Source organism: Gossypium hirsutum, chromosome D08 (assembly GCF_007990345.1).
Source record: "Gossypium hirsutum isolate 1008001.06 chromosome D08, Gossypium_hirsutum_v2.1, whole genome shotgun sequence".
NCBI lineage: Eukaryota > Viridiplantae > Streptophyta > Magnoliopsida > Malvales > Malvaceae > Gossypium > Gossypium hirsutum.
In genome coordinates this window covers 61,578,535-61,600,179 of record NC_053444.1, presented here as the reverse complement: position 1 = coordinate 61,600,179, position 21,645 = coordinate 61,578,535, and the positions used below count along the sequence as shown (strand labels likewise).

Below are 21,645 nucleotides of genomic sequence, written 5' to 3'. Positions count from 1 at the left end.
TCAGAGTGTTGCATCCTCACATGTTAACAGAAGCCAAGTTTAGGGACCAAATTTTGAAAAGTTACAAATTTCTTTGACCAATGTGGATTAAAAAAATTTCAAGGACTAATTGGTGCTTTATCCCTTTCTTTTATGTAAAATTATAGTTTTATACTCTTCAATAATTTGTTATATGGTTATTATTTTAATAAGGGGTAATGTATACTTTGCCCCTTGACCTAACATGTTGTACTTATTTGGTACCTAATTTTTTTTAGGTACGTTTCATCCTAGGTCACTAAATTATTAGTAAGTTTACATTTTGATCATTCAAATTTAAAAAGTTACAAAATAGTCCCTAAACTATTCAAATGCTTTTATTTAAGTCATTGGACTGTTAAGTCTTTTTTTTTAAGTTTGGTCAACAAGCTTCGAGCGATAATTCGACGATTGATATGGTGGAATAGTACCCATCGACGAGTAGAAGAACATATCAAGTCCAAGCTTATATGATAGTTGATATAAAAGATTGGAGAAGAAACTTGTTCAGATTTTGATTCACAGATTCAAGACGTTCAAAGTTGTTTCATGAAAAAAAACTAAATTGTAGAAGAGGAAGGGATGTTTACCCTTTCAATTGGTGTCAAAGGTGAGAATGAAGAAGGCCATACAGTGGCAATTTTTATAGTGTAGTTACTTAAATGAAAATTTTCGTATAGTTTAGTAACCTTTTTGTAACTTTTTGAAGTTAACTGACCAAAATTTAAACTTACTAATAGTTCAGTGACATTGGATGTAGTTTACCCCTTTTTTTACCTAATTAGTACCTAAATTTAGATTTTGTTACACACTTTGGTACCTTTTTTGTATCATTGATAGAATATGATGATATGACATTTATAACTAATAATATGACAACACGTGACAATATTGTATTATGACACGTGGCAAGCATTAATAAATAAAAATTATAAATTATAAATTTATAAAAAAAATTATAAAAATTATTTCATGTCTAAAATGAACCTGGACAAAAAAAAGTCCAAATTCAGATGAACGTAAATGTTATTTTGCCCAAATTCATTTCGAATGTATTTCATTCAGTAATTTTATATGTTTTTAAATTGTTTTTATAAAATATCATGTTAATTATATGATTATTTTAAAATTAAAAATATATAAAATCTAATTTCAAATATATATATCTAAAGAATCTTAATATATATAATATCTAAACAACATTGACAAATTGATGTCTAAGTCCATTTGAATTGGGACATTCATTTAATTTTTTAATAATTTTTTAATAAATTTATATACTTACAAAGATTTTTAGATGTTTATATTTTTTTTTATTAATGTTTGCCATTTACATTTGAATGATTTTATAAAAAAGATATCAAAGTGCGTGACAAAATCTAAATTTTGATACCAAATAATTTCAAAATAAGTTCAAGTGATAAAGTATAGGGAACAAAATATATATTAACCCTTTTTAGAAATTCAATCATTATATTTCATTTTTAATTTAAAAATATTATTTATGTCGAATTTTGAATAAATTAAAATATTTATTTGTTTGTAATGAAAAGAAACAGTACAGTTATAGTTTTTTAATATGTTAGATATATCGAACTGATTTAGAATTTTAGGTCAAATTATGCTATATTAATTTATTTACTATGTATAAGTTATGAATTTATTCACTGTATTATGTGTAAATTGTAAGTTTAATCTATATAATTTGGTCAGTTTTAGTCTTTGTATATTTTAAATTGGTAAATTTTAGTATTTATACGTTTTAAATTTTAAATTTTTAATCCTAATCCAAATGGTAACGTACGTAGATTTAGTTTCATATTATGCAATTTGATTATTCTTTGTTTCTTTACTTAGTTTCTTAGTTTATTAACAAGCTTTTCACATGTGACTATACGTTTGCCGAATAAGATTTTGAAAATAGTTAAACTTAATGAATTTAACTTTTGTCGTTTAGCTAGGATAGAAACTAATTATATTAACGAATATAGAAACTATAATAACAAGTATAATATTTATATTAACGAATTTACATGAGAGTAAATGAATCTCTCCGTTTATTCATTGTATTATAGCTACTTGTTTTTTGTTTTAATTTAATTTTTAAATACAATAACTTTATTGTTTAGCTTATGTTTTAATTAATGTTGTTTTTTTTAGTAAAAATAAGGGAAAACATATAGCATTATTAAATCTTTAATTGTGTCCCAGAAATTAATTGAAAATCAATTTAATTAGGAAAAGATTTTAAAAATATTTTTTTAAGTAAAAGAAAATACTACTATAAGAATATTTTTTTATTTTCTTATATAAAATCCATAAAAATAATTTAAATTCAAAATAATTTTATAAAAACACACACACACATGTAGGATTTGAACCTAAAACATAAATCTTAAAAATTTTAATTTGTCCTTTCAACAAAAATCATTTTATGAAAATTTTTATAAATATATTTTTAATCTAGTATATATTATTTTACTAAAATAAAATTTATAAAAATAATAAATTAATTGTTTAAATTTTTAGAAACGGCCAATTGTGAATTGCTAAGTAAAATAGAGTACTTGAACGAAAGTGATGGCTACAGTGGCCACTGAAAATGGCACTACGATGAACACAACAAAAACGTGACACACAAAATTATTTGCACAGTTCGATTTCCCTATATTTGTGGAGTCTACCTCAATGAATAAATCCATTATATTTAATCTCAATACAGCAAGTGATTCAAGTTCTATCACACCCTAGTACAGCAACCTCATTTACCTCTAAGTTTTCCCCCGAGAACCTTGGTAGTAAATAAAACATGTTTACTTTCTCAAATGAACTCTAAAATATACTTTCTACAATGAATAGATAAGTGCTCTTAATATTCAATGCAAAACCTATATAAGTCTAACAAACTAGAAATTGACTACAATCCAGTCCCTTATTAATAGCAGCTAAACTAGCAAGATACAATATAATAATAATAACCTACATAAATTGGGTTATTGGAGATATGTCTTCAAATCTCGTCTCGATCCAACTTCCATAATTCAATGGATGCAACTACTTGATCCAATCCAATCCAATCTTCGAATTAAGTTTCTTCAAATGGATTGATCTTCATAGTCGAGCTTACATATACTTCTACAATACCATCATCATTCGAAACTCAAAAGTTTTGTTTTTAAAATTTGCCAATTAATCTAATTGTGGGTTAATATATAAGTTCAAATGATTAAGCTTTACTATCTTAGTAGAACGAAAATAGTAAACATAAAGTAACAAAATTTTCATAAATATCGAAACAAAAAGCATCTTCATTCATGAGATAAAATACTTTTTAATGCAAAAGAAAGTTTCACAAGAAATATTCTCAAACAAAACGAAGAGACAACATTTCATGTAAAATATGTACGTGCAGTAATTGAATCAACTGTCCAAATTATGAATATATATATATATAGTAGATTTAATTTCTGTATTATAATTTACTATTTTTAGTTCATGTTTTTATTGGAATTTAATATTTTAGTTTTAATTAAATTAAATTTATAAAAAGAAATTATTTCTAAAATTAGATTTAGCAAGCATACTATCATGCCTATAATGTCATGTCAACATGTTATTTTTATATATTACTAAAAAAAACAGTTAATAGAGTTTGTATCAAAGTTGAAATTTCTAAATTAGAAAAATATCAAGACTTAGAATGATCTGATCAAAAAATCTAGACAGAATTTTATCAAATTAATTTAACTGCTACCATTTAAATTGAAATTGATGATTTTGTCTTTTCTTTTGATTCCTACGTATTGGATCAAAAACAATTCTTGAATGAGGTATTCAACTCCAGGGATGAATTGAAAAAGAAATTTTTATCAGCTCTACCTCCTATTTTTTATGAAGAAAATGAATCTTTTTTATCGAAGGATAAAAAAAAATGGGTTCGAATCTCCTACGGGAATTATTTAGAAGATCCAAAACCAAAAATAGTGGTATTTGCTAGCAACAACATAATGGAGGCAGTGAACAAGATAAATTGATTCGAAATCCGATTCAAATCCAAGATAAATTAATTTCTTCAACAAGTGACGAGATTCGAGTCACACAAACTCTAGCCGTTATAATTTTATTTTAAAATCAATAAAAATTCTACAATATGATTAATAATTTTGAATATTGTGGTTGTAATACGACCCAAAAGACTATGATGGGTGGTGAGAGTTACTTTTATCATATAATAATTTATTAGAAAAATGAAATAAAAGTGAGTAATAGTGATATTGTTGTGAAAATTTTGTATATATAGTCTGATTGAAAGAGGTGACCATTGACGTCAAAGGAATTCATTACATCTTGAAAAAACATGTTTTTACAACACAACATCAATTGTTTCAAACTTTGTTAAACTTATGAAATGGGTTTCCTTTTTCACTTTATTGAAAAAAGACAATTTCTTGAGTTATGAAACATGAACTGATGTTGTTTGATATTCGATGTGCATAAATCTAGATTTTTATGTCTCATCTTCCTCATTTTCGAATCATTTACTGCTACCTTACCAAGAAACTCCCATATATAGTTTGAGGAAATTGAAATTATGTCTCTTCCTTTCCCATAATTCACGTGAAATTTTATTCAACTTTTTGTAGGATTTTTTCTCAAACTCCATTTTTGAGGTGCTACCTAAGTACTTATGAACACAATTTCATTAAAGTTGGATCATTTCATTCAATAATGCATATATGACTATCACCTCTTAAAGTTCAATGAGTACTCAGGTTCCTCAGCACACACTCTTGAGAGTAATAAGGTTTTTAGTTTAAATAGTAAAGATTGTCGATTGAGTTTTAGTTCAATTGGCATTGACATTGTTGCCAATACCAAAGGATACGTGTTCAAGTGTGCTGAAGCGCGTTATCCTCTTATTTAAGGGTTAGGCATTGTATAAAAAAATAAAAATTAAAAATCATATTTTGCATATATAGAAGTTCAAAATACAATAAATTTTAACCATAAATTACGTATATTATGCATTTAATATTAGACTCAAAAGTAGAGAGATCAAATTGGAAAAAGTTACTAAATTTAATAATTACATGTTACTTTTTAAGTATATCATGTATTTAATGTTGGACTCAAAAATAGAGAGATCAAATTGAAAAAAATTATTAAGCTTTTATTATTATTATTATTATTATTATTATTATTATGGTGCACGTTTTTATCATGGATGGATTAATGATTATGTTTATATAATCTCTTCTAGCTAACTTAAACAATGACCAAGTACACGATTTTCTCATGCAAATTCAATTTTGTTCAAACATGTTATTTAAATAATGTAAATTATATTCCTGAGATTTATGGTATACTCATAACTTGAATGAAAAAAATTATTTATTAAAAAATTATATAAAAATTAATTGACGCTCACAATGATAAAGTTGAATGCTTGTTATGTACAGTATTTTGGGGTCAATTCTTATTATGGTTAAATTTTTATTGATTTGTATATATGATGGTAATCTAGTAATTTTACAATTGAGTTGGCTTTCGATTGATCCTTAACACCAACTCAATGAAAGACTTAATATAAATACTAGAAATCCTATCACACATTCATGCGTGTGGACACCAAAGATTTAGAACACAGATGCATGTTTAAAAATAACATACAATAAACAATTAAATGTATAGTTTGAAACTAATTAATTGCAATAACACATAAAATATGTAAGATATTAAAATAAAAAAATAGATTAAATTATGAGTAAAACGAAATTTAAACACATAAATACATCAGATAAACAATACTAAATGCACTACAATTATTTATCATTGTTTTGTCATCAATCGTGAGTTGCCTTGTGACACCAAATCAATTAACAATGTTATTAATACATACAACTGGTGGAAATAATAAATTGTGCATATTAAAAAAATGTATAAAATATTAAAAATAAAAATTTGATTAAATAGTAAAATTAAGATTTTAGGTTCAAATCTCATTAAACAATTAATGTTTATTTTATGACCATTGCCAAAAAGAAAAAAAACAAGTACTTTGCTTCCCTATATTTGGGTAAAAAAAACAGCAAGAATCAAACAAGACAAATGACTGTTCACTGTTTGCTTGATTTAGAAACCGTATTAAATATATCAATAAATGATTTGAGATAATGATAATTTAGTTCGAACTTTAGAAATAATATTATTAAGAGAGACAATCACGAACCTCAAATATAAAATATGTATACTATAAAAGAAACCACGTTAAGTATTCAAATCCTTGGAGGCCAAAAATGACAGTTAACCATCAATATTAAATGATACAGCGGCAATTAATAACAATTATTGGAGCAATTAATATCATCAAGCCATACCAAAGTATTCAAATCAGACGAAAATCTAGTTTGTAATTCCACATATAATTAAGTAATTATACTTACTTATTTTCCCCATCACACATATAGGCTTATTTGTACTAAATCTACCAAATCAAACAATGCCTCAATATGCCTATTAGTATTCATCATTCAACCATAACAAATCATACATCAAACATATTAAGGCCATATTTATACAAATAAAAATATACCACTTATTTTTATGCCATCATTGGCCAAATTTAGCTTTAGCCTATACATGTCATTATAACCAAAATTTAGTATACTATATATATACTGAAATGAGTTGATGGATAGTTTGAGATATCTCCGCCAAGCTTCCAACTCAACGAGCTTCCGAATTACTAAAAAACAGAGAAAATAAAACAGAGTAAGCATTTAATGCATAGTAAGTTTGTATAACGGGAAATTAACTTACCATTTAATTCACATTTAAGGTAAGCAAACTAAACATGCTCAAACCAATTTGGCCAAATGCTTAAACACAAATCCTTACCAAGCATCTTAGTCATGTATTTCATACAAATATCAAGAAACATATATGAGGTCAATAATCAACAAATTGCCATATACATTTATTTTCCACATCATGTGTCCATATAACATGTACAAATCATTTCCATATATTTCAGTAAATACGGATAATGATTCATTTCAAATTCATATATTTTCTCATGTTAGGATTTTGCCCTTTAAATCATTTAAAATATCGATGGATACACGGGTAGTACACACAAAGTGTACAAATCTATAATCCGTCAATTTACATTCGAGAATGCTCATACAAGCACATAAACGGGAAACTCTTCCGAGTCATATAACAGGAAGCTCATGTGAGCCATGTATCGGGAAGCTCCGGAGAGCCATTAACGGGAAGCTCATGAAAGAGCCTTTAATCGGGAAGCTCTAGAGAGCCATTAATCGGGAAGCTCATGAAAGAGCCTTTAATCGGGAAGCTCCAGGGAGCCATATATCGAGACGCTCATAAGAGCTGTAGTGTGTTCACAACACATGCAGGATCATAACCAATAGGGAAGCTCCGAAGAGCTATTAACGGGAAGCTCGCAAGAACCATATAACGGGAAGCTCGTGAGAGCCAAGTATCAAGATGCTCATGAGAGCTAATAACGGGACGCTCTTTCGAGCTATGGTATGTTCGTAACACATGCAAGACCACAACCAATTCAGAAACCCTGTATCCATCGAATTTCATTTATTCAAACGAGACTTAATATTTGTCGAACATTGTTGGATATGTGACTGATTTTCATATATGTCAATTACACAATACACATACATAACATTCAATTCAAACATATAATTATATAATTTAATTACACGAACTTACCTCGACAAGTGTTCGTGGATTTGTAATCTACTAATTCGACACTTTTTTTTCCTCGTTCTAACTTCGTATTTGATCTATCCAGATCTAATTAAGCCAAAATAGTTTGCTTGAGCTCAACACCCATAACGAGGGTTTCCATGTATTTAATTTGGGAAAGATGATGAATATGATAATATTTTGTTATTTAATTAATTTATCATCTTTAATTATTTCATCTTTCCAATTTCATCATTTTCTCTATTTAATTTTCCATTGATGACTAAGCTTATTTATCTACTAACTCCTCTAAATGATTTATTTGCCATATAAGGACTTCCAATTTTGAATTTCATAGCTATTTGATCACTCTAGCTACTAGAATTCAACTTTTGCACTTTATAAAATTTGGTCCTTTCTCTCAAATTAAACATAAAATCAGTAAAATTTTCTTAACAAGATTTTTATACGATATTTCAATCATAATGCAGACCATGAAATAATATTAAAATTATTTTTCTTTCGGACTCAGATTTGTGGTCCCGAAACCACTATTCTGATTTCACTGAAAACGGACTATTACATGTTGGGATTTGAAATTTCCTGAGCTATTTTGGTTGGGGAAATGGGAATGCTAAGAAAGTTAGTAAGATTTTTGCTTGCACTCTTGCCAATGATAAAATTATTTTATAGTCCCTTTAAAAGTTGTTAGAATACAAAGTAATACAATGAAAAAGTTTACGGTTTGGCATTGAAAATTTTTTTTATTCAATTCTAGCCCTCTCAAAAGAAAATTCTATCTCCATCCCTTGGTGTGAGATTCAAATTCTAAGTATTTTGAGTTATTGGTCGGAGTCATTTTAGGTTCAGATAATTATGAATTTGCGTCTATGTAAATTTCAAATCAGATTAAATTTCGTTTCATCAATTTAAGGTGTATTGACTTTTTTACAATAAAATAGGGTGGATCATATTTGGATTTGAGTTGAAATTGATAGGGGGGCGAAGCCAGAGGCCAATAGCTTTGGCCCTTTTGTTTAAATGGTCCAATTTCCTATTTATCCCTTCTAAAAATTTAAGAATTTAATTTAGCCCCCTCGTTAAATCCTTCCATTAAATCTTTTAGCTCCCTCAAAAGTATCTCAATGTTGGTACACAAAATTTCTAATTTCGCCCTAGTTGATAGATTTACGAAATTCAATAACTTAGCTTACTAAAAGTATAGATTTAAAACCCCGATCGGTCATTTAATTTTAGTGGTTGAACATTATGTGCACACAAATTCATAATTTCATTAACTATCTATTAATTTGCTGCCATAAACAGGTTTGTGGGAAGTAGATGCCGCCGAGAATTAATATTACTAAAGGTACAGCCTAGTCTAGTCGTGTGGCGAGAAGGTGAATAATTTGACCCATCTCAACTAGTCTCCAAACTCAATTTCAAAAACAACAAAATATGATCTTATCGGATCAGGTCGGGTGAGAACGTATCAAGTTTGAGTTTTTTTTGTCATACCTAATTGTGGCAAGGGGTGAGTTTAGTTCAAATTGATCAGGTTTTTTTGAATTTTTAACTGCTCACAATAATTCAATTCGGTTTAAAATTTTGTTTTTATACTAATTTTGTATTTTAAACTTTTGTACAAATTAGACTTTATTCTAATTTTTTGAGGGTAAACTACACTCAAAGTCATTAAACTATTAGTAAGTTTATGTTTTGATCAGGTTTTTTTGAATTTTTAACTGCTCACAATAATTCAATTCGGTTTAAAATTTTGTTTTTATACTAATTTTGTATTTTAAATTTTTGTACAAATTAGACTTTATTCTAATTTTTTGAGGGTAAACTACACTCAAAGTCATTAAACTATTAGTAAGTTTATGTTTTGATCATTCAACTTCAAAAAGTTATAAAATGGTCATTAAACCATTCGAAAGTATTTATTTAAGTCATTGGACTGTTAAATTTCCTGCAATGTGATATTCTCTATTCGCACAACTTGAACCAATCAAAAGCTAACTTCCTCCTCTTCTACATTTTTTTTCATGAAACATTATTGAATGTAATGAATCTGCGAACCAAAATCAAAATAACTTTCTTCTCTACTCTCCAACATTGATCGTCAAATCGACTTGAATCTAATGTATGCTCTTCTACTCGACAATGAGTATTAATCTACTATACAAATCATCAAATTATTCCTTGAAGTTCATTAGTCAAACTTTAAAAAAAACCTTAATAACTCACTTATGTAAATAAAAATTTTCGAATAATTCTGTGAATATTTTATAATTTTTTAAAAATCAAGTCAACAATAGTTTAGTTATATTGTGTAGTGATTGTTTTTTGGGGGGTGAAATATAATATCAGAGTAAGAATGTTAGATGGGGAATTGGCGATGCTGAGCAGCGAGGCTAAGCTGGAAACGTGCGCTACACCTATTTACTGGTCTCTCTATGCCTCTTGGCCTAACCTTCTCACCAACCTTTTTCATTTATTTATTGTTTGACTTTGATAATGAAAGGTCAGCACCTTGTTCCAAATTGTTCCAAACTTTCCCAATAATCCACTTCTATTTTTATACATGATTTTCTTGATTGTTATGATCCCAATCTAGAATTTCCACCCAAATCTGATTTAATCACAAATTTAATAACTCAAATTTAAAAATGATATCCACCTCTAACCATTTGAATAAATATTTGAAATTGGTAAAAGTATTATGGAGGTATACGTGTGATTGTCCGGTTATTCCATTGGTCACACCAGTTTTTAATAGTAGTAATGGATGAAAACTTTAATTGAAACGGTCAATTTGTTCTTTGATCTAACATATAGGGACTAACTGTCCATTTTTAAAGTAAAGAATGTAAAATGCAAACTGATTCCTAGTACAAGGGTTTCCATGATACTTTTACTATATGAACCCCAACCTAAATTATCTAAGTTTAAAATGACACAAACTCAAAACAATCGAAACTCAAGTAAAATATTTTGAAACAACCAAAAGTTGAGAAAAAAAAAAGCAAATGAAAAATGTCAATTGAGTCTTAGCTCGGTTGGCATCGGGATTGTTGCCAGTGTAGGAGGACATGGATTCAAGTGCGCTAAAGTAGGGGTGTTCAAATTTTGGTTAAAACCGAATTAACCGACCGAACAGATCTAATTCGGTTAATCGATCGATTAACCGATCTAATTCGGTCAGAGGTTGGCTAATGATTTTTTGAAAGTTTGAATATTAGTTAATTCGGTTCGAAATCGAGTAATTAACCAAACTTAATAATTAATAATACAAATTATATGTAATTTTAATTCGGATAATTCAGTCAAATGAAAATTATCAATTTTTTTTATGTTTTATACTTGTTTTAACAAAAAATATATATATTTCATTTAATTCGACTAACCGACTAAATTAACTGAAATATTTTAGTTCAATTAATTTAAAAAAAGCGATTCGGTTAACAGTTAAAAAATTAAAAAAATTAATTAATAATAATTCAGTTCAGTACACTAAAATTAATAATTGATTAAGCTCAAATTCAACCCAAAACGTGGACTTGTTATGTCTTAAGATTTGAAAAAATGAAAGGAATTTATTTTAGGCGAGAGATCCTCCATTATAGGAATCTAATCAAATTATTCTTTTTACTATTAATCCGAATTCAATAGTTTCTGACTTGTTCAGATCCTATAAGGGCAGATTTTGAAAATAATAATTTAAAAAGAAAAAGTTCAAGGAATCTCAGGTTTTCATGATTAAGCTATCCAAACCAGGCCAAAAATCTCACAAAATACAAAAATCCCAATACAATTTCCCTATAGTATTCGTAACATCACCAAAGGAATTCACCCTACAACAAAGCTGTCTCCATATCCAGCAGTCCCAAAAATACAGTGCATATTTAACGGCCCCGACCACGTCCACGCCCACGGCCACGACCCCGACCACGTCCCAAAGGCTTCCCTGAATTTGGAAATGCATAAGAGAGATCAATACTACAAGAAAAACAAGCTTATACAAGTAGGATTAAGAACACATGGGAAAACAGCAGGAGAGAAACGGCAAATACCAGCTGTTGGCTTCTTAGGTTTCACCCTAGGTGTCTCTTCAACTAGCAGCGTCTCAAGATTTAAGCTGTCAGGCAGGATATAGTAACGAATATTGTTACCCCGCACGCTAAGGTGATCTAAAGTGACCGGATTTTTCCCTTTCAAAGTGAGTTTCACGGTTTTCAGATGGGTGTTCATACTGATATCCACACCTAAAAGAAATGTAGCAAATTAAACCAGTCATGAAAATTTGCATGCCAACAGGTGTAGGGCAATACGGGCTTAATATACAAACATACCCTCAACTTTTAATAAGCAAAAGAAACTATGCTGTTGAAATCTTATTGCCCGTAAATAAACCTATAATCTTTTATTATTTTGCAGTATATGCATGTACAAGCTTTCAAAATTAAGTAAAAACAAGTTCAATTGACTAGTCAGGCAAGAAATTGCTATTATCTAGCACAGTTGCATAGTGCTGTAAATGAACAAGGCGTTCGATGAACACTTCATGAACATATTCATGGACATGTTTGTTTAATATTCATGAACTTGTTCGTTTAACTTAAATGAACAACCATGAACACTTATACAAACATGAACACAATTCTGAAAATTTTAATGAAAATGAACCGAACATGAACAACTTAAAAAAAACAAATGAACATGAACAGAAGCCTATTAGTTCAAGCTTGGTTCATTTACAACCCTACAGCTGCATACATGTGGTATGGTAACACGGATTCAATAGACACGTGTGTTAATGACGTGGGAAAATATCAACATAGTATGAATGATGTGGCATTTAGGAGACCTTTTGCTCTCTATTGATTCTATTTCTAACCCCCTCAATTTCCAAATTCTGGCCACCAAAATCACCACCGGCTGCCATACCAAAATCACCAAATTCCAGAGGCTCACCTAACGGATTGCTGATTCATTACTAAACTCGATGTGATTAGAAGAATCACTAATCCAATACATCAAAACTACCATAATCATAGGTCCAATACCAATTCACCTTAAATATATAATACAACACCTAAATCGATCCCCCAATTTTAAAGATAGTAACTAATTTAACCAAATAGTCCAGCCACAAAAAAAAACGCAATTGAGATTTAAATTATGAAATAAACCTTCACTGCCTATGGCACATTGCAAGATTTCTTTTTGGATATCAAGGTTTCACAAATTCGCTAAACGGAGGGTTTAGGGTTTAGCTAAACCCTTAAATTCGGGAAAAAAAAGGAAAGGAGAAAGAGGAAAGAGGTGGAACCTGTGATGGTACCGTGAACAACGGTTCCATTCTTAAGCTCAATGGACACCGTTTCATTGTTCAACTTCATTAAAAACCTGCTCACGACATTTCAAAATCATATATTAAGAATCAAAAATGATTTTTGTTTTTTTAAATTTTGCTACACATTCACTTCGCAAACACAAAGAAACGAAATTTTTATAGCATAAAATGACCTGACGAGCTTCATGTTGAAGATAGAGGTAGGGGAGAGAGAGCCAATGGAACTGTGGAAGGAAGCCGGAGAGAGGAGAAGAAGAACCTGCCAGGTTTGCTGTGGACTTGGGATTTTAGGGCTCTCGGGCCATTGCTAAAAGGGCCTTTTGACTTTGTTGACTTCATAAGAAACGACGTCGTAGTTTCGTAATAGTGTTTTGATGCTTGGGCCATATTCGTTTTAGTTATCAGCCCAACACTTTTTTGAGTAGGGATATTATTTGATTCGCTATTAATTTATTGAACGACGTCACATCATTAGAAATAGCAATAAATATCAAACTTAAATTATACATTTTCGTATAAATTTTAATATTTATCTCTGAGAAATAAAATGAGGTGAATTTAATTTTAAATTATTTAAATATTGAGTCATCATTTGATTCACTAATAAAATTATACGAGAAATTATTTTATAAATTTTTCCTACTATATAATCCATGACCCATTTTTCAATTATTTAATGACATTTCAACAAAATTTTTTATGTCATTGACACATAATTTTGGTAAATTTTTTACCTTGAACCATGAATCTCGAATCCTAAACCTGAATCCTGAATCTTTAACCTTAAACCATAAACTTGGATTCAAGATTTGGTTTCGAGGTTCAAGGTTTGAGTTCGAGTTTAAGATTTGAAATTTTAGGTTCGGGTTTAGGTTCAGCATTCAAGGTAAACAAATATCAAAATTTTATGTCAATGACATATAAAAATTGTTAAAATATTATTAAATAATTAAAAAATAACCATTATTGATGTAGTGGAAAGAGTCCATAAAATAAATTCTTAAATTATATTACCAATTTACCAAATAATTACTTGGAATTGACAGTGTTTAAGGGAAAGTTGCCATCATAAGTGTGCTTTATTGAGTTTAAACATAAATGAGACAAAGTGACCATTGCCTCAATCACCAAGGTGAATTTATATTTATATTTTTTAACAATATACTTGTTTTTTACATAAATAATATAAAAAAATATCAAAATGGCATGTTGCAACAATTATGTACTAAAATGGTACATTCAAATGGGTGGAGGGTGGTACATAGGCAGCCCTACCCTCATTCTGACACAGTATAGTTAATAATAATATTAATAATATTTTAGTAGTGGTGACAAAGGGATAGGTGACACCACTTTTCCATTCGGATATATACGGGTACAAAAATACAAAAGGGGTGTGGTGCCTATCTGATAGGCGGCACTGGTGGTACCTATTTGATAGGCGGCACACCTAGTATATTTCCCCCCACTCCCCCATCTGGCTCGTATCAGTTTAAAAAAAAATATTAGTAGAACAAGAGAAGGACAATAGAAGAAAGAAAAAGGTATTATTATTTTTATTTTTATGTTTAAATATAATAGATTATGAAAAGAAAAATTTATTTTGTTAGTATTAGATAGTTTGTTTAGTGTTATTTTTATGTTTTGTTTTAAAGTTATTTTGTTTATTGTGATTTGTTAGTAAGTTTTGTGTTTAGATTATTGAGAATGTTATGTTTTAAATTTTTTTAATATATTTGAAAGTTTTTATGTTAGTAACTATTATAAAGTAATTGTTAGTTAGTGATAACAACAGGAAAAAAATAGATAAATACTGAAAATATTTTTGTCATAGATATTGTTAGAAATGGTCTCTTTTCATTCATTAAATTTTTTATGTAAGTATTTTTATGTTGTTCGAAATTGTTTTGAGAATTTTTGTTTATTTTTTAACAGATTAAGTATTGAAGATGGATAATCAATTTTTCGTATGCGTTTATTTCGATGGAATCATCTTGACAACAATCGTTGGATGTATATTTGAATGTCGGCAAAAAATAGCAATGAGATTTAATAAAAATGTCTCATTCGATGATATGAAGGAAAAGATTAGCACAAAAATTGTTAGACGTTGTGGAAGAAGGATCTCGAAACATTTCTACAAGTTTCCAGTTTCGACAGATCCCATCAAATTCAACGAAATAGAACTTGTAGACGATGAAGACGTTGAGACAATTATCGCTCTTTTTGTGGAAATCGGAGTGACCAAAATGCACCGAACCACTTATTTGCTAAGTTAGTCGGTGTGGAGGCAAATGAATATCTCAATGCATATGGTGAAGAACATGGAGCTCAAAAATCGTGCATGGTGGCTCCAATATTGTATGTTGATTGTGAATCGACTACACACGGGATCGATATCGATCTTAATGTTGCACCGGATATTAATGTGGTTGGTGATGGTGGATACGATAATAGTGATCCTTGTGATCAAGAGGTCGATAATGATAGTGATCCCGATGTGGACGAGTTCCCCGATGATATTAACGAAGAAGACGTGAATGATGATGGAAACATTAACGCGTCTTCAGTTGGGAACCTAAGCCACACAATAATCCTAGGCCACACATGTTGCTCATAGACCCCAACACGACGCACGTAGCCGAGTTCTCGGAGTACCCTGAAATACTATATGCTCACCAGTAGGCTGTAAATTTCGATCCTAAAGAGTTTTTTGTAGGCCAAGGATTCAAAAGTAAGGAAGAGTACGTATTTGATATTAAGCGGTATAACATGAATATATTAGTGGACTACAAAGTCGTAGTGTCTAAACTGACATTATATATTGGGGAGTGTTGAAAGTCGGCGGGAGGCTGCAATTGGCAGGTACGAGCTGCATTTATTCAAAATTCGCAGATGTGGGAGATACGAAAATTTGTTGGGCCTCACACATGCACATCAACACGTATGACATAAGATCATTGAAAACTTAATTCCAAAACTATTTGTACGTGTATCATGCCAATGGTGAAGGATATGCCAACCATTAAAGTTTCAATACTTATTGTCGAAATGCAGGCACGATTCTAGTCTCGAGTATCATACCGAAAGGCATAGATAGCTAAACAGATGGCAATAGAGCAATTGTATGAGGATTTCGATGCGTCGTATAATGAGCTACAGGGATGGATAGCCGCTATGTGGGAGTACGTACCGGGGACTGTCATTGAGTTACAGACACGATCTTATTACGGCCCGGATGACCAAATACAACCGGGAAAAAAATTTCCATCAGATGTTCTGGACATTTGATCTATGTGTGCGTACATTTCCCCATTACAAGCCGTTTATGAAAGTAGATGGTACTTGACTATACAGAAAATATACACAGATTCTACTTCTTGCGGTTGCTCAATACGGCAACAAGAAGGTGCTCCAGATAGCATTTGTCATCGTAGATAAAGAGAACATGGAATCGAGGGAATTCTTTCTTACCAACCTGCGGAGGTATGTTATTAGCAACAATAATATTTACATTATCTCCGATAGAGAAAAATGATTAATTGTCGCCATTAGGCGTTCCAGTGTACCATGGAGATCCGTTTACTACATCCAACACATCGCGGCTAACTTCTATCGAGATTATAAGAATACAAACTGGCGAAGACAAGTTGTGAGAATGGGTAAAAGATAACCTTATCTTTTCAATATAAGTTTTAATGTTTTAGGACAATAATGTAACGTATTTTTACTTAATACATATACACCACACGAGCTAGAGCCACACATTTTCCACCAAAGAATGACTTGACTTGAGAGTGACATAGAGGGTCAAATGAACACATCTTTCCGACAGTGGTTGGGTACCATGGAGCCGTGAAAATGGGCTCAAAGTTTTGACGAGGGCTTTCGTTATGGTCAAATGACTACAAACTTAGTGGAGGGGATCAACGCTGTGTTGTTGAAAACATGACATCTTCCGATTTCATCTGTCTTCTCGGCTACATTTTACAGGTTGGCTACCTTGATGCTAAGAATGGATCAGCAACAAGTCAATCAGATGGAGGCGGGATACGTGTTTGTCGAAGATGTTAGGGATACAATGGTTGCAAACCGTCGGATAGCGAGGTCGATGAATGTAAAAGTATATTCACGACGTCTTGAAACATTTTGAGTTTCGGAGACCATCGGTCATCGACCCAGTATACCACCTAGATCCTATGGAGTTGATCTCCGAAACAAACGGTACGATTGCAGGAGTATCCAAACATTTCATTATCCATGTGCGCATGTCGTGGCAGTATGTGTTAAAGTCTTGCACAATGTTGAACAATTTTTCGGTGGCGTGTACACCCTCGAGCGCACATTGCATGTCTGGGAGAATGAATTCCCCGTCCTGCCTAACCTGTCTACGTGGGAGGTACCTCCGATGATTTTCGAGCTTGTCCCAAACAAAGGGTTGCGTAGGACTCCGAAAGGTCGTCCACAATCATCCAGAATTCGTAATGAAATGGACATTAGGGAGAAATCTGACGGTAAGTGTTGTGGATTATGCAAATTAGCTGGTTATAATCGAAGTAAATGCCTGTAACGAAACTACCATGTTGGACAATTGTCACAATCAGGTAGGAATTGAGCTTATGTAATTCAATGTACCTAAATTATATTACAAAGTTTGTTCCAATTTTTAATGTTGTAATGTGTTTAATTTATATAACAAAATTTATATTACAAATTGTTACAAGTTTTAGTGATTTAATATTGTAATGTTGCAATTGATCTAATTTATGACCAGAAAGTTTGTTCCAAGTTTTAATGTTGCAATTAATCTAATTAAATAAATACAAAGATTGTCTTTTTCTTAATTTATATTTTTTTAGAATAAAAAAGTACAAACTTTGTAATATTTAAATTGCAAGAAGCCCCTAAAATTGATGGTTTGATGGTGTGGTCATAGGGGTATATTTCTACGGGGTCGAAATTCACGTTGTGGGTGATTTTCGCAATCAACATCCTCTTCAGTCGTAGGTGAGGGTGTGCGAAACATGGAAGAAAAATCATATACCCCAAACGCCATCAATAAACTTGAGTCGGGAGGAGTGCCGTACTGCGATGGATACGACCCAAGAGGAATAGAGTAATGTGGTGCAAACGGACTGGGAAGAGTGTTGTACTGCAGTGGATACGACCCAAAGATATCAAATCCGAAATGATATCCGTGTCCTGACGAGCATAGGAAATAGTCATTGACTCGTAACTCTAGATGATAAGAACTATCAGTCGAATATGTATGCGACCGTTTGGGCTCAGGCTCAGGCTCAAGCTCAGGCTCGGCCTCTATATCCGGTATTGTCTCATATGCCCCAGGTTGATGCATGTGCAGGGGGACTACAGTCGACTGCCCACCAAGTAAATATGGTTTTTCCGTACTAGAGTACCATTGTATGTACTCTAACGATGGTTGCAAATCAGAAGAAATATCCATATGAGGTTTCCGTGCCATTTGATTATCCCACACTGTAATATATTTCCAGTGCACAACCCCCCAATTATTTCCATGTTTTCCTCTCTTATTGATCCTGTGAATCATCCTCAACTGCATTAGCAGATCCGAGATATACTGGATGCAACCAAACTGCCGGAGTATTCGATCCCCGTTATACCAATCGACTGTCTGGAAATTGATAATTGGTGCGTTAACACACCACAGGTGAGAATGAATGTGGGTAGACGAGTGTATAATAGCCGCAATTTCTGGTATCCGATACGGCATCCAGATAAACTGCACGATTAATAACATGGTTAAAATTTAACACAGTTCGAGTAAGATATACAAAGTAATTACATGTCACGAATATTGGAATCGCTTACCCCGTTCCCAGCATGTTGTTTAATCATCAGACGATATATCGAGACAGTGTACGACCTCCCAATACCAGGATAAAAACTTCATCTATGAAAACAAATTACTTGTTAGAATAGTATCGTTAGAATAGTATAATTAGAAAAAAAAATGTTAATTAATAACAAATTAAATTTTATCACTTGTTCATTAGTGAAAATACGTATGGTTGGTGCCTAACCGATGCCAAAAATGACATCCGATAAAGAGCCCATGACTGCAACAATACAAGGCATCTGCCTATATCTACGGCATCAGGCTTTATTGTCCGACAAAGCTCACGATACAACATAGCCTGTTGTAAACGAACATTCTGCAAATAAGCTAATACGAGTAAATACATCAAATGAACCCTGTTGTTGTTCGCATCCGGCATCAGTACACCCCCTACAATATGCATAATGTATGCTCGAGCTGCGCACATCACCTCATGCTAAGTGGCATTAATTGATAAATGTTCAAAATTGGCTTTCAGCCATGAAAATTTCAAACTCGTAAAATTGGACTGAGCATCGGCGGACAAGACTCTTAAACGTCTGGATCAATGCTGCTGACCCGAATCCATTTAACTCCAAGTATGGCATCAGTCGTTCATCCGGGGAATATTCTAAACCATTCACCCGACCCCTTAATGCACGGTACGGGCCTTGACAGTATTAAATAACAAAAAATAGTTATAATAACATAATTTATTTCTGTAAATTACGTAGATCTTTTTTTAAGGGAACCTGTGATTAACAAATAACAATATATTACCATATTATTAACTGTGTTTGATATGTGACCATCGTTCTTAATCAATGAACCTATTGCGATACCTGCAATTTCAAAACAAATTTCGGTTATTAATTTCAAAGTTTGATGGATTTTAAATATTTATCAAAATACTTAAATTTTATATATTGCTTTTAATTACAGAAAAATACCAAACAATTTTGTCCACATCATATTTTTTTGTTATACTACATTAACAAAATAAATATATATTATAAATTCCAACTCAATGGTCACATTCACAAATTTCATCTCAATGGTTTAATCTTTTACTTGCATAAAATACAAAAAAAATTAAAATAATAAAAATAACATAAAATAAAATTTAAAAACATAAACTCTTATTCTCAATTATAAAATATTAAAAAAATAAAAATAAATAAATCAATGGTCTTTTTTACTTCAATAAACATTAAACATTAAAAATATCAACTAATTCCTAATTTATTTCACAAATTCCAAATTTCATATCAATGGTCTCATCTTTACCAACATAAAAAATAAAAAAATAAAATTAAAATAATCAAAATAACATGCCAAATAAATTTCATAAAAAATAAATCTAACCAGCCTAAAACACACATAAAAAATAAATTACATAAAAAAATAAGGCATTCTTTGTACATAACATAAATAGGCTTTTTTACTTCAATAAACATTAAAAATAAATTATGAATGAATGAAAATATAAAATAAATACAATCATACCTTAATAGCTCTTTTTAACCAAATAATACCTTACAAAAAGAAATTTAAAAATTAAATCCGAATTAAATCAACAATAATAACAACGAAAACAAATTAAATTAACATTAATCCATTAATTTATAACAAAAAAATTACCTTTCCTTAAATCCCTAATCTTTCCTAAACAACAAAACAAACTCCCCTTTCCTTTTCTATTTATTTTTTTCCTTCTCTTTCTGCTTCCCTGTCTCTATTCTCATTCTCTCCTCTTTTTTTTTTTCTTTTTTTTCCCTTTCCTTCCCTTCCTGCCCTCTCCTTCTCCTTTTGCTTCGTCTCTTCTTTTTTTCTCATTTACTCACCGGCCAAAAATGAACCTTGGGGATCATTATAAGGTCCCCAAACACATAATAAAAACAAATACCCTGCATGAGCAGTCTCATCGCCTGCCACCGTGGTGCCGCATCTGCCAGAGGCATCACCAGTGCCGTCTATGCCACCTCCTCCACCACTGGGTGCCACCTCTTCCCTAGGCATGACCTAGTGTGTTGTCCCATTGTGGCAGCAGGTTGGTTTTTGAGTCTGGTTTTTACCGTATACGACCCGTATTTGACTCGTGTTTTACCCTGGGTGCCGCCTATCTACATGCCTTCACTATTATTTAATTTTTTTTCCTGCAGATTTGTGTTAGAAAATCAGCACCACCCTCCACCCATTTGAATGTACCATTTTGGTACATAATTCTTGGAACAACCCATTTAGGTTTTTTTTTTCTAATATTATTTGGGTAAAAAACCCACAATATACTAAATAAACCTTTACATTAGCCTTGGTTTAATATATTAGTTGATACTTGTCGAAACCATTTTTTGAAAACAAAAATTTGGGTTGTCGACTTTAAAAATAAAACTGGAGTCGCCACCGATCCGTGATTTAGGTGTGATCGGCCCACCTTAAAAAAATTTGGTCTACGAAATTTGAGAAAATGAGTTCGGGAGTCAGTTACGCACGAGGAAGGGTTAGCACCCTCATAACGCCCAAATTCGGTACCAAATTTGATTATTTAATGTCTTGGTGTCGAAAATTAAAAAGATTTTGTTAAACTCAAATTTTGAAATCTGAAAAGGATAATCAATTATTCAAGTCATGCGAAGAAATTGAGACCCAATACGTTATAGTACAATTTCTCAATATCCCCGAATTT

General features: G+C 31.1%; 1 protein-coding gene across 1 annotated transcript; it reads right to left on the bottom strand.

Moving 5' to 3' along the window:
• Positions 1 to 11,480: 11,480 nt before the first annotated feature.
• On the bottom strand, positions 11,481 to 13,434 carry LOC107934364 (small nuclear ribonucleoprotein SmD1a). Its single transcript, XM_016866788.2, has 4 exons — positions 13,276 to 13,434; positions 13,079 to 13,155; positions 11,820 to 12,011; positions 11,481 to 11,713 (listed from the first exon to the last, which is right to left on the bottom strand). Exons 1-4 carry the CDS (start codon positions 13,287 to 13,289, stop codon positions 11,652 to 11,654), a joined length of 345 nt encoding a protein of 114 aa, XP_016722277.1. The 5' UTR covers positions 13,290 to 13,434; the 3' UTR covers positions 11,481 to 11,651.
• Positions 13,435 to 21,645: the final 8,211 nt, after the last annotated feature.

Excerpts from the sequence above, each read along its gene's own strand:
- LOC107934364 (XM_016866788.2), bottom strand. Across the intron at positions 12,012-13,078 it reads TGTTCACGGTACCATCACAG|GTGTGGATATCAGTATGAAC; the intron begins GTTCCACCTCTT and ends CATTTCTTTTAG. Across the intron at positions 11,714-11,819 it reads ACCTAAGAAGCCAACAGCTG|GGAAGCCTTTGGGACGTGGT; the intron begins GTATTTGCCGTT and ends TTCCAAATTCAG.